The 14,215-nt window shown below is 44.0% G+C and overlaps 1 protein-coding gene across 1 annotated transcript in view; it reads right to left on the minus strand.

The window, feature by feature from the left end:
• Window positions 1-10,167, minus strand: part of FBXW4 (F-box and WD repeat domain containing 4) — a gene marked incomplete at both ends in the record, with an annotated part of 102,908 nt that extends 92,741 nt beyond the window's left edge. Inside the window, one exon of the mRNA XM_080694853.1 lies at window positions 9,536-10,167. Within this exon, the coding sequence (XP_080550979.1) occupies window positions 9,536-10,167 (632 nt within the window). The remainder of the gene's footprint in view (window positions 1-9,535) is intronic.
• Between the last annotated feature and the right edge of the window lie 4,048 nt (window positions 10,168-14,215).

The raw sequence follows: 14,215 nt of genomic DNA on the forward strand, positions 1-14,215 counted from the left end.
TACCTAAATTTCTTCCTGTTCCATGATTAGGAGTCAAAACCAGAAACTAATACGATGCCAAGGTCAAGCCAGGAGTAAAGTTATCACACAAAGATAAATCTTTTCACCCAGAAACAAGCTCACACACTTTCAGCCAAATGATTTTTGACAACGGGGCCAAAAACATACACTGGAAAAAAGATAGGCTGTTCAACAAATGGTGTTGGCAAAACTGGTTAACCATATGCAGAAAATTGGAAATTAATCCCACTTTCTCACCCTGCACAAGAGTCAATTCAAGATGGATCAAAGACTTGGAAATCAAACCAGAGACCTTGAAGCTCCTTGAAGAGGGCATAGGTCCAACACTGCAACACATAGGCACAGATAAACACTTTCTCAACAAGACCCCAAAGGCACAACAAATTAAAAGGCAAATCAATACGTGGGATTGCATGAAACTGAAGAGCTTCTGTTCAGCAAAAGAAACTGTCAAGAACCTCAACCGAGAGCCAACAGAATGGGAGATTTTTGCCACCTATACCTTCAATAGAGGACTAATACCTAGAATATACAGAGAACTCAAGAAACTCAACACTAAAAAAAAAAAATCATCCAATCAAAAAATGGGCAAGCAAACTAAATACACACTTCACGAAAGAAGAAATTCAAATGGCCAATAAATGTGTGAAAAAATGCTCAACATCATTGGCAATCAGAGATGCAAATCAAAACCACCCTGAGATTTCACCTAACTCCAACTAGAATGGGAATCATTCAAAACAAAAACAACAACAAATGCTGGCACGGATGTGGAGAAGTGGGAACTCTAAAACATTGTTGGAGCTGGGCGTGGTGGCACACGCTTGTAATCCCAGCATTCGGGAGGCTGAGACCAGAGGATCGCGGTTTGCAGACAGCCTCAGCTATCTAGTGAGGCCCTCTGCAACTCAGTGAGACCCAGCTTCAAAATAAAGAATAAAATATAGGGCAGGGGGTGTTGCCCCTGGGTTCAACCACCAGACCTGCAAAAAAAATAAAAAATAAAAAATAAATAAAACATTGTTGGTGGGATTACAAAATAGTGCAACTACTTTGGAAAACAGTATAGAGAATCCTCAGAAGGATGGGAACAAATCTACCATTTGATCCAGCAATACCAGTTCTGGGTATCTACCCAAAAGGAAACCAAACTAATGTATGTGTATCTATGTTCATAGCTGCACAATTCACCATAGCCAAACTATGGAACCAGCCAAGATGTCCATCAACAGATGAATGGATTACAAAACTGTGGGATATGTACACAATGGAATTTTACTCAGCCACTAAAAAAAACCTCAATTACATCATTTTCAGGGAAATGGATGGAACTGGAGGACATGATGCTAAGTGAGATTAGTCAGTCACAAAAAATAAGAAATCAGAGCTTTCCCTAATATGTGAAAGCTAAGGAGAAATGGGTCATAGGAGGAACTCTAGATGAAAAAGGAAATCCTATAGAGGAGCAAACAAGACAATCTAAATGAGGGGATGGGAGGGGGGAAGAAGGAAACTCTCTAAAACACACAATGTACTTAAACATATAGAAGTCAACCACTAAGCCAAGCAAGGGAAGGAGGGATGGGGAGGAATGGGGTGGGAATTGGGTAGGGGCTAAATGGGTGATGTGTACATGTATGTCCACACAAGTTTTTTACTCCAGTATGATGTATGAATATAATACACCAATAAAATTTTTTTTTTTTTTTTTTTTTGGTGGTACTGAGGTTCCTGGAAGCCCTTCAACCTCCAGGCTACACTCCCAGACCTATTTTTATATTTTTATTTGGAAACAGGTCTTCTAAGCCAGTGCGCACGGCTGGCTTCAAACCTGCGTGATCCTCCTGTCTCTGCCTCCCAAGCACAGGGATTACAAGTGTGTGCCACCACGCCCAGCACCAATAAAATATTTTTTTAAAAAGTTGATTTTAAAGTAAAAAAAAAAAAAGATAAATCTTTTCTATGTAAAACACTCAAAATTAATTTTGATGTTGGGCGTGGTGGCACATGCTTGTAATCCCAGTACTTGGGAGATTGAGACAGGAGGATTACAGGTTCAAAGCCAGCCTTAGCAGCTCAGTGAAGCTGTCAGCAACTTAGTAAGACCCTGTTTCCAAATAAAATATAAAATAGGTCTGGGGTGTAGCCCAGAGGTAGAAGGCCCCTGGGTTCAATCACTAGTGCCATAAAAAATATTAATAATAATTTTGATCTGGGCGTGGTGGTGCACGCTTGTAATCCCAGCATTTGGAAGGCTGAGACAGGAGGATCACAGTTCAAGAATAGCCTCAGCTACTTAGTGAGATTTTCCGCAATTTATGAGACCTATTTCCAAAAAATAAAGAATAAAAACAGAGCTGGAGGTGTAGTTCAGAGGTAGAATGCCCCTGGGTTCCATCCTTGGTACCACAAAAAAACAAACAAACAAAAAACTGTATGCTTACTCAGTAACATCACTGGATTTCAGCAGCTTAACTGCAATCTTTACCTAAGGTGAAGGTTCTAGACACAGAAAACAAAGTATGGGGTATAGAAATACTTTCAGATATCTCTTTCCAGTATTGTAGCTTGTGAAGACTTTGAGTTTCTCCATGCTTCTGCCCTAACAGCTACAAAATTCATCCCCTATCACTTAAATTTTACCAGGCTGGAAAGGACACAGGCAACTTCTACATTCTTGCAATCTTGGAGAGACCCTTCTACCTTTCCAGGCTGCATTAGAAAAATAGGGCCATACTAGATCATCTCCTGCTTCCACAAGTACATTGTTTTATTTATTCTGAGCATGTAAACTAACCTTTACTTTTATTAACTCACAAAACCTTTAAAAAGGCCTTTCCAAAAAGGTTTAAGGCAATATATCTACATATGAAACCTTTCCATGAACTAGAGAACGAACACTTCACCCTTGATATGGTAGGAAAAAGCCTAAGCTACTTTTAGTTGCTAATTGTTTTCTGAAAGTTATAGTTTAGGCCTTAAATGTAAACCTGCCAGCAATGACCTCTGCATTCTGAGTTAGGAGACTTTGTTTGGAAGGGGGAGCTCTTAGGTGCAATCATTTAAAACAAACAAACATACTCTGCTTATCTGTGTCTATCTCACCACTCTGGATGTTAATCATCACTGAAATAGATACCCCAGCCTCAAAGAGCTCCAAGGCTACAGGACCCCACCAGAGGAATGAGTGTGCATGCCAGGACAAACACCTCGGAGCCTCACTCCCCAGACACCTACTGCTAATGCCAGGTAAATCTGTCACAGCCAAATGCAAGAGAACATCCAGGTACAGCTGACAGGATATAAAACGGAATCACTATTTGAAAATAAGTAACACTTGATTGGGGGAAAAGGGCTCAAGTAAGTTTTCTTTAGCATAGAAATAGCAAAAGGTTTTTTTTGTTTGTTTGTTTGCTGTTGTTGATGGTACTGTGGATTGAACCCAGGGGCATTCTACCTCCAAGCTATACTCTCTGCCCTATTTTATTTTTAATTTGGAAACAGGGTCTCCCTAGGTTGCTGAGGATGGCTTTGAACCGGCAATCCTATCTGAGCCTCCCAAGTACTGGGATTACAGGCATATCCCATCACACCCAGCTAATATTTTAAAACATAGGTTTAGCCAGGCATGGTGGCACACAGTTATAATCCCACTACTTGGGAGGCTGAGATAGGAAGATCACAGGTTCACAGCCAGCCACAGCTATTTAGTGAGGCCTTGATTCGAAATAAAGAATAAAAAATACCCGGGCATGGTGGTGCATGCTTGTAATCCCAGCATTTGGGAGGCTGACAGGAGGATACGGGTTCGTGGACAGCCTCAGCTACTTAGTGAGGCCCTTTGCAACTCAGTGAGACCCTGTTTCAAAATAAAGACTAAAAACTGGGGCTGGGGATGTAGCTTAGAGATAGACATGCTCCTGGGTTCCATCCCCAATACTGCAAAAAAAAAAAAAAAAAAAAAGGGGCTGGGGTTGTAGCTTGGAGGTAGAATGCCCCTGGGTTCCATCCCCAGTACCACAAAAAAGAAAAAATAGGTTTATTGTTACCTTTCAGCATCAAAATTTGCAGACAGCACCTCTGCTTGTCCCTTTCATACTCCACTTCTTGCATACAGTTTGCACTTACAGAGCTAAATTCCAGTTTTGTTTCTATTCACTGAATTATTTCCCCCTACTCTTTGGGGAAAACTTAAAAGATTACTGTATCAAACATTGCCTGGCACGGGTAATGGTGCACACACTTGTAATCACAGTACTTGGGAGGCTGAGACAGGAGGATCACAGGTTCCCAGCCAGACTCAGCTACTTAGTGAGGCTCTCCACAACTTAGTGAGACCCTGTTTCAAAATAAAGAATAAAAAATAGTGCTGGGGGGCAGGGGGGGGCGCTTGGAGGTAGAATGCCCCTGGGTTTAATCCCCAGTACCACAAAAAAATTTGCCTTTTTATTATTATATTCAAGATATTTCTATTCTGCCAAACTTCATAAAGCCTTCAAATAAAACTGATCTTAAATGAGATGAATGATTCAAACTATCTTCATATCCTCTTAAAAAAAAAAGAAAAGCAAAACAAACTCAAGATCTCTATTAGTGTTCAGGTTGGGCAGGAGGCCTAAAGGGAAGCAAATTATTTGTTTGTGGTTTTAAAGTGGCTCAGATGCCTTCAAGCACAAGTCTAAGACCATTAACAAATCACAAGGAACCAAAGCAGTTCATCTTACTTAACAAAGCCATGATCAGTTAGGAAGAACCAAACTGAACAGGGCTTGCCCTAGGCCGGAAGGTCAGGAAGCCTTAGCAGTTTGTATTCAGAGGCTCTTAAGCAGGGAGTGCAAGCCCTAAGCCCACAGGTTCTGCTGTCATGTTGGTGAAAATATTCAAGACAGATGAGGAAAACTAATCAGTGTGTGTTCATAAGTTTTCTCTTTTCCTGTCTGTAGGCAGCATCTCCAAATCAATCCATCCCCACTTTTGTCATGCATAGACTAGAGGACTTCCTTGGCTTCAAAAACAAAAAGTTTTGTTTCACAATATTTTTGGGGGGTACTGGGGACTGAACCCAGATGCATTCTACCTCCGAGTTACAACTCTAGCCCTTTTTTTTAATTTGGAAACAGGGTCTTACTAAGTTGCTGAGCCTGACTTCAAACATATGATCCTCCTGTCTCAGCCTCTCAAGTATTAGGATTGCAGGCATGTGCTACCATGTCCAGCTACAACAATTTGAGTAGCTATTGTGTACTGAACATGGTGGTACATAGCACTCTACATTTAGAACTCATTTTACTGGCCAATGTTATTCCCATTCTTTTTTTTTTTTTTTTGTAGTACTAGGGGTGGAATCCAGGGGCTTTTTCTACCTCCAAACTATACTCTCAGACATATTTTATACTTTATTTGGAAACAGGGTCTCACTAAGTTGCTGGGAGCCTCACTAAGTAGCTGAGGCTGGCTTTGAACCTGTGCGATCCTCCTGTCTCAGCCTCCCAAGCGCTGGGATTACAAGCGTGCGTCACCATGCCTGGCTCATTGCCATTCTTTATAGATGAAAAAATTCAGAGTCAATAAGGTTATAAGGCTTCTGATAAAATCAAACTGTACTTATAAAAATATATGCCATGAGGGGCATGGTGGCACACGCTTGTAATCCCTGTGCTTGGGAGGCAGAGACAGGAGGATTGTGCAGGTTCGAAGCCAGCCTCTTTGGCTTAAGAGACCCTGTTTCCAAATAAAAATATAAAATAGGTCTGGGAGTATAGCCTGGAGGTAGAAGGGTTTCCAGGAACCCCAGTACCACACACACATACAAAAAAAAACCATATGCCAGTTATCCAATCTGCAGTAAATTGGCCTAAAGCATGAACAATAGCCCTACACTACTCAAGCAGCCATATACTGTTGATGCTCTAAGAGGACTGGGGTGCATACCTTCCCTCTCCAGGATTGACAACCACCTCTCTTAGTGGCTTATCAAGTCTCTGCAGCTGTCCAGAAAAGGACCACACCAGTAAAGACTCTTTCTACCTGCTGTAACATGCGTGACTTCTCCACTCAACCCAGAAAACTGAGCAGTGACCCTGCTCTTCATCAAGTGCTATGGCAAAACAATTTCCCTGAAAAACAGGTAATACCTCACACTCGGACACAGGCAAGAAATCAAAACACACATGTCTAATATATATAAAGCCATGTCATTTGGCAGTCTCAAAGTACTCTTCCTTCATTTTTGTTTTATTGTTATTAATCCCACTATCAGGATATAGACTCATTCCCACCATCCTTTTAGAATATCTGAAAAGGAAAGAAAAATAAACACCAATTCTTTCATCAATTCATTCAATGATCTGGAAGGAACAAGCGAAAGCCAAACTTTGCCTTGGCTGGCGTGGGTTCCAGTCATTTTAACCAACTCACTTACAGGTCTCTGATAATATTCTTGGGAAGAGTTACTCTGAAACAGAAGAAAAAAAGTATATCTCCCAAATCCCAAGGAATCATTATCATCCACAAAATCAGACTAGAACAGAATAGAAAGAGTTAAGCAAAATGATCAGGTTCTAAATTTACAAAAGATTATAGTAATCCTGTACATATTCTGCTAGAAACATATTGAAAGAGATTGCATTTGCAATAAGACAAAATACTGGAGGTATTTAAAGACACAAACAACAGATATGCAAGAACTTACAAACACAAAAATCTTTGAAAAGGCCCCAATTTTTTTTTTTTATGGAGGGGTAGGAAATTGAGTAGAAATGGAAATGTGACACACAGGCATACATTCAATAAGTAACATATATTACATTATCAAAAAACAACAATATTTAAAATGGTATAGAACTAGAAACAGTATCAGTAAAACAAAATGTAATTGAGATACAGATGAATATATATGTACATATGTATGTGGACATATGCATAAACTTAATATATAACAAAGTAAGCTTTCCAAAACAAAGGAAAGACAATTATTGAACAAAAAAATGTAGTGATCTTAGCATCAATGCACGTAAAAAAATTAAGTTGAATTTATTTATTGCATCAAAACAAAAGTGATACCGATGAAAGTGTTAACTAATTTAAAAAAAAAAAACAAAAAAACCTCACTTGGTGTGGTGGCATGCGCCTATAATCCCAGTATTTAAGAGACTGCCGCAAGGAGGATCACAGGTTCATGGCCAGCCTCAGCAACTTAGTGAAGCCCTTAGCAACTTAGAGAGACTCTGTTTCAAAATAAAAAATAAAATGGGGTGATCGTATAGCTGAGTAGTAAAATGATCCTGGGTTCAATTCCCTAGTAACAAACAAAAAAAATTTTTTTTAATTAAAAAAGTTTTACAATTTAGCCGAGCATGGTGGCACACATTTGTAATCCCAGTACTTGAGAGGCTGACACAGGAGGATTGCAGGTTCCAGGTTAGACTCAGCTATTTAGTGAGAACCTCTGTAACTTAGTGAGACCCTGTTTCAAAACAAAGAATAAAAAATAAGAATAGGAGTGTAGTTCAGAGGTAGAAGAATGTCCCTGGGTTCAATCTCCAGTACTGAAAAAAAAGAAGATATAAGGAAGCCAGTAGGAAATTGAAGAAAAAATTTATTAGGTCTGTGAAAAAAATCATAAATTTCTCAGCTTTGATGGAAAAAAATCACAAGCCTGGCAGATTCTAATAGATTCAAGTATAAAACTTTTATATGATATAGATAGTAAACTGAATTAACTGGAAAATATCTGCATCAAAGATGACAGACTAGACATATATGACAACCTACAAAGATTCCAAGTTTATAAGAAAAACATCAAGATCCCCACTAATATTTATTTGTGTGGGGGGGAGGTCTAGGGATGGAACACAGGGGCATTCAACCTCCGAGTTATACCCCCTCCCCTATTTCTTATTCTTTATTTTGAAACAGGGTCTCACTAAATTGCAGAGGGCCTCACTAAGTAGCTGAGGTTGTCCACGAACCGAGATCTTCTGGTCTCAGCCTCCCAAATGCTGGGATTACAAGCGTGCGCCACCACGCCCAGCTAAGACCCCACTAATAATTGGGCAAAGATTAAAAAGAGACAACCTCAGCCGGGCGTGGTGGCGCACGCTTGTAATCCCCGCGCTTGGGAGGCGGAGACAGGAGGATCGCGCAGGTTCGAAGCCAGCCGCGTGCCCTGGCTTAGGAGACCCTGTTTCCAAATAAAAAATGTAAAAATAGGTCTGGGAGTGTAGCCCCGAGGTAGAAGGGCTTCCAGGAACCCCAGTACCACCAAAAAAAAAAAAAAAAAAAGAGACAACCTCACAGGTGAAACAAACACATGGGAAAATATCCTCAACAATGGCAAAAGAGATGCAAAACAACATAACTCTGATATACCATTATATACACACTATAGCAAAAACTTTCTAAAATTCTCACATGCAACTAGTTCAGTTACTTTTACTGTATATACTGTAACCTGGCCCAATGCCTTTACAAGCTATGATCTTTGATCCAAAACATATATCTTGAGATTTTACCCTAAAGAATTCAAAAAAATAAATGTATTATATGTGTGGCTTACATTCCAATAAAGATGTTACCCCAAAATGCATCAAATTATCATTATGTACCTACTCTGTTTGGATCTGTAAGATAGGACTACAGAGGGGTGCAGCTGAAAAAACTTTTAATGGAAAGCTGTCTAGATATGATAGTATTATGGATTTTTTATGTCTTAAAATGTAAGGTTATTCTACTATATTATATTTGGGTAAAGTGGGGTTATAACCTGAAAGTTTTTACTCCCCAATTCCATGTTTTTCCCTTCCTACTTAACAGCTTTAACCTATTCGGTAAAGTTTTCCACTCGCAGGTCTCAGACCTTATCTAGAACAGCTAAACTGCAACGGCCTAGACCTAATCCAAACCCCCTGCCTTCAAGCAAGACACCCTTTTTCGGGCTCTAATGTCTGTATCAAGTCATAAACTATGTTGATACTGCGATTAAGGGCTTGCTTTAGGATCTGAGCCCTTTTCTCCATGTTACATTTTATCTGGGCCCTGAAGCCTAACAACCTTTAGAAGAGAGAAAGGAGATGAAGGTCCACAAGTACATTTTGACAGACCACTTAGTGCCCCTGGGTCCTACACCTGGACTGGAGGAGTCATGCAAAGCATGATGGGCCACGGACCAGGCGGTCTGCTCTGGGCTGAGGAACCCGAGCAAGGGTCTGGGAAAAGCCATAATTAGAAACTGAAGGGATTGCTTAAAATGGCTAATTACGAGGAGCCGCCCACGGGGTGGGGGGAGCGTGCTGCCTGAGGGATGCTCTTAGGAGCTTTCCTCAAACGGGGGCCCTCGCAGCCGAGAGGCCCTGGGACCCGAGGGTGCTCGGGAGGGGTCTCGTCGCAGGCCTGGCCTGGGCCTCGGAAGTCGGGGTTGCGAGGCACCGCCGGGCCGACCAGGCCGCGGCGCCCCGCCCTTTCCCGGGACGCTGGCCGGCCCCGGGCGGGGGGCGGGCGGCGAGCGGGCGCTTACAGGTCGGTGCCGAGCCGCGTGAAGCCGGAGTTGAGCGAGGCCCGGGCTATCCGGCGCCACAGCAGGTCGCAGCTGGTGAAGCGCCGCAGCCAGCGGCACACCTGCGCCAGGCGGCCGAGCGCGCGCGCGTCCAGGTAGGAGCAGATGAGCAGCAGCAGCTCCTCGGGCAGGCGCCAGAGCGCGGGCCCCGCGGCCGGGCGGCCGGCCGCCTCCGGGGCCGCCCCGGGCCCTGCGAGGTCGCCCCACGCCGGAGCCCCTCGTCCCCGCGCGCCCCTCGGCCTGGCATCCTGGCGCCGCGCGGCGCCGGGCCTCCGCGCCTCGCCGCCCCCGGGCGCCTCCCTCGGGGCCTCTGCGCGCCCCGCAACCGCCTCCACGACGCCCCCGCCGGCCCGGCCCGGGCCCGGCCCCGCTCCCGCCGCGGCCCCCGGGCCCGCTGCCTCCCGCGCCCCCCGCGGCCCCGGCTTCCCTTCCGCCCCGCTTCCTCTTCCGCCTCGCCCTGCGCCCGCTTTCCCCTTGCCCTTCCTCCGCTTCCCCCGCGCGGCCCTGGCGCCCTGCGGCGGCCCGGCCTCCTCGCCCTCGCCCTCGGCCTGCCCGCCGCTCCCCGGCGGCCCCGCGCGGCCCTGGCTGCCCATGAGCGGCCGCCCGGCCGGCCCAGCGCGGAGCCCAGCCCGAGCCGCCGCCGCCTCCCCGGGAGGAGGCGACACCATGCCGGACCGGGTCACATGGGGCGGCGCGGGCCGAGGCCTGGGCCCGCCCCTCGCACCTGCGGCCCGGAGCCACCTCGGCTGCGGCCGGCCGGCCACCGCGAGCGCCGGGGGAAGCACGTGCCCGCCGCCATGGAGCTGCGAGGCTCGCCCAGAGGCCCCGGCGAGGGCCGCGGGAGGAGCCGGCCTTGGGAGGCTCACGTGGAGCCCTGCGCGCAGGAAGCGCCCCGCGGGGCGGCCTGGGCCTGGCCCCCATGATCCCTCCGCTTTTCAAGCCCCGGGAAACTACAGCCCCAGAAGTGGACAGGTTCCGTTGCTGTTTACAGTTCTCACACAGTATGCACCAAGGTCTTGGCAGTGAACTTAAATTATTAGACACATTTGGGAAAGCTGCAGTCTACTAGATCCTGAGTCCTCAACTCCCCCCAAATGGGAGGCTTCATAGGTTCGAAGCCAGCCTCAGCAGCTTAGTGAGGCTCTCAGCAACTTAGACCCTGTTTCCAAATAAAATATAAAATAAATACGGGGGTGTTGCCCGGAGATAGAAGGCCCCTGGGTTCCATCTCCAGTACCACACAACACACACACACACACACACACACACACACACACACACACACACAGTCATGTATCAGGAAATAGCAGCGCTGGGACCGGGCTTCTTATGAATCACCACACAAGTGCAAGTTGATTCTCCAAGGTCACTTAGGATCACTTCCCATATCATCCATTCCATTCACATGGCACCATTTTGAAGAGAAAGTTACTGAGGTCTTGACCTGTACTGCCCAACAGGGCCTGTCCTACTCACACGTGACTACTAGCATCTGAAATAAGGCTAGTCCAAATTGAAGCTTGCTATAAGTTTGTGAAATACGCACCAGATCTTGGAGACTTATACAAGAAAAAGAATGTGACATGTTAATAGTTTTATATTGATTACATATTAAAGTTAATATTTGGATATTAGGCTGACTACAAATATTTTAATGTAACTGCTAGAAGATTTAAAATTATATATCCGACTTGCATTTGTGGCTCACATTATTTTTCTATTACAGGATCTGGAAGAGGGAGGAAGATGCCATTCCACATCTGTGTACCCCATACCCCAAATCAATATCAGAAAGAATGAGAATTTTCTTTTGTATTTACCCACCTCTTACCACCTATTTTCAGGGAGCAGGAATGAATGAGAAATCAATCCTGAAAATTATTTGACACCCAGCGTATCCAAGGAGAGACCGAGTGAGGCCACTTCATTGTATTACTAGGCTGCAGAAGAATCATGTAACAAGGTCAGACCGGAATCTGGCTTTGCCCTAGAATTACTTTTTGATCTTAGCAAAACAACAACAAAAACCCCACCTATCTTGGCCTTTTAGTGTTCTCAGTCTGTAGTGGAGATAATACCTCTGCCTCACTTTAGAAGGATAAGTGAGATGATCCCTGTAAAATGCTTTGAACTCTTTTAAGAACAGTCTCAGTAATAATTACAGGTCAAATCCCGTTTTACACACACACACACACACACACACACACACACACACACGAATAAAACAAAGGATTTGTGCAGAAAATGATTTCTAAACTCCAGGCTATGGTTTATTAAAAGCAATATTTGGTTCATCTCTGTACAACCAAAGAATTTAGAGTATCTCTTAGAAATCTTATGAAAAAAATACTTATTCTCAGATATTGTAGTGTTAGAAGACTTTGGGAACAGGAACACTGCAAACTGAGGCGATGTCGTCAACATTTTTTTATCCCTATTTGCATATGGTAGTTGTGTACATTGTATTTGAGCTACACTGGAAGGAAGATAGACATGCATATAGCATGTGGTTCCTGCATTTTGTGTTCAGATTTCTGTAGACATGTTTACAATTTCTCCCCTTTTTTGTGGTAGTGTGGATGGAACCTAGGGGCATTTTACCTCCTAGCTACACCACAGTCCTATTTTTTATTCTTTATTTTAAAATAAGGTCTCCCTGAGTTGCAGAGAGCCTCACTAAGTAGCTAAGGCTGTCCTTGATCTTCCTGTCTCAGCCTCCCAAATACTGGGATTACAAGCAGGCCATCACACCCAGCTCCTTTTTGGCTATTTTATAATCTTTTGTTTATACATGGTAAAGATGAGTAGTTCATCCACATTAATTGTACCTAATTTTTAATGGAGGACTTGAAGGCACAAAAATTATTACTATTTATTTATTTATTTATTTATTTATTTATTTATTTATTTATTTTGGTGGTACTGGGGTTCCTGGAAGCCCTTCTACCTCCGGGCTACACTCCCAGACCTATTTTATACTTTTTTATTTTAAACAGGGTCTCTTAAGCCAGCGGGGCTGGCTTCGAACCAGCGCGATCCTCCTGTCTCTGCCTCCCAAGCACAGGGATTACAAGCGTGTGCCACCATGCCCGGCAAGGCACAAAAATTATTTAATTAACCCAATATAAATTGTTAAACTGGGTGTGGTGACACACGCTTTTAATCCCAATATTCCGGAGGCTGAGACTGGAGAATCGTGGTTTGTGGACAGCCTCAGCTACTTAGTGAGGCTCTCCACAATTTAGTGAGACCTTGTTTTAAAATAAAGAATAAGGCCAGGTGTGGTAGCGCATGCTTGTAATCCCCGCCCTTGGGAGGCAGAGACAAGGAGGATTGCGCAGGTTTGAAGCCAGCCGCGTGCACTGGCTTAGGAGACCCTGTTTCCAAATAAAAATGTAAAAATAGGTCTGGGAGTGTAGCCCAGAAGTAGAAGGGCTTCCAGGAACCCCAGTACCACCAAAAAAAAAAAAAAAAAAGAGAAAGAAAGGAAGAAAGAAAGAAAGGGCTGGGGGTGTAGGTCAAATGCCTTTGGGTTCCATCCCCAGACCCGCCCCCCAAAAAAAAAAAAATCGTTAAAATCTAAACCAGGTATGGTGGCACACACTTGTAATCCTAGTACTTGGGTGGCTGAGACAGGAGGATTGCAGGTTCCAGGACAGCCTCAACAATGTAGCAAGGCTCAACAACCTAATGAGACCCTGTTTCAAACTGAAAAATTAGGGTTTAAGGTATGGCTTAGAGGTAGATCTTACCTGGATTCAATCCCCAGTACTAAAAAAAAATTTAAAATCTATAAACAAGTGCAATTTACCCTTTATCCCATGTTGCCTTCATTGATGGAAAAATTAAACCATCATTTAAAAATATCAGATCACTATGATACACCCAAACTAGATGTAAGATGAACTACTTAGGGTGGGATCTATGCTTAATGATTTCCAGGAAAGCCAAAGTATTTGCTTTGCAGGGAAAAATGCAAAGCCAAAATGGAAAATTAGCAAATATTTGGTCCCCAAATTCCCAAGCATTTAAAAAACAAAATAAGCCAATTATGGTGATGCATGCCTATAACCCCAGTACTCGGGAGGCTAAGACAGGACGATCACAAGTTCAAGGACAGCCTAAATAAGTAGTGAGACTCATCAACCTATCCAGACCCTGTTTCTAAATAAATAAAATCAAGCTAGGGTGTAGCTCAAAGGTAGAAAGCCTCTGAGTTCAATCTCCAGGAAAATACACACACACACACACACACACACACACACACACGCCTCAGCTCAGAGAAGCTGCTATATTTTTTCATTAATCCTCCCTTCCCCTGCGCCCTAACCAGAAAAAAAAATCTAACTTGAGATGCAAACCAAATATTTTAAATATTGTATCACAAAAATCACCTTTAAGCCAGGTGTGATGTTGCATGCTTTAACCCCAGTACATGGGAGGATGAAAGGAGGATCGCAGGTTCATGGCCAGCCTCAACTACTTAGTGAGGCCCTCCGCAACTTCGTGAGACCCTGTTTAAAAAAGAAAACGAACAAGCCGGGCGTGGTGGCGCACGCTTGTAATCCCAGCATTCGGGAGGCTGAGTCCAGAGGATCGTGGTTCCCGGACAGCCTCAGCTACTTAGTGAGGCCCTCTGCA

Source organism: Muscardinus avellanarius (assembly GCF_963383645.1).
Source record: "Muscardinus avellanarius genome assembly, chromosome: 4".
Lineage (NCBI taxonomy): Eukaryota > Metazoa > Chordata > Mammalia > Rodentia > Gliridae > Muscardinus > Muscardinus avellanarius.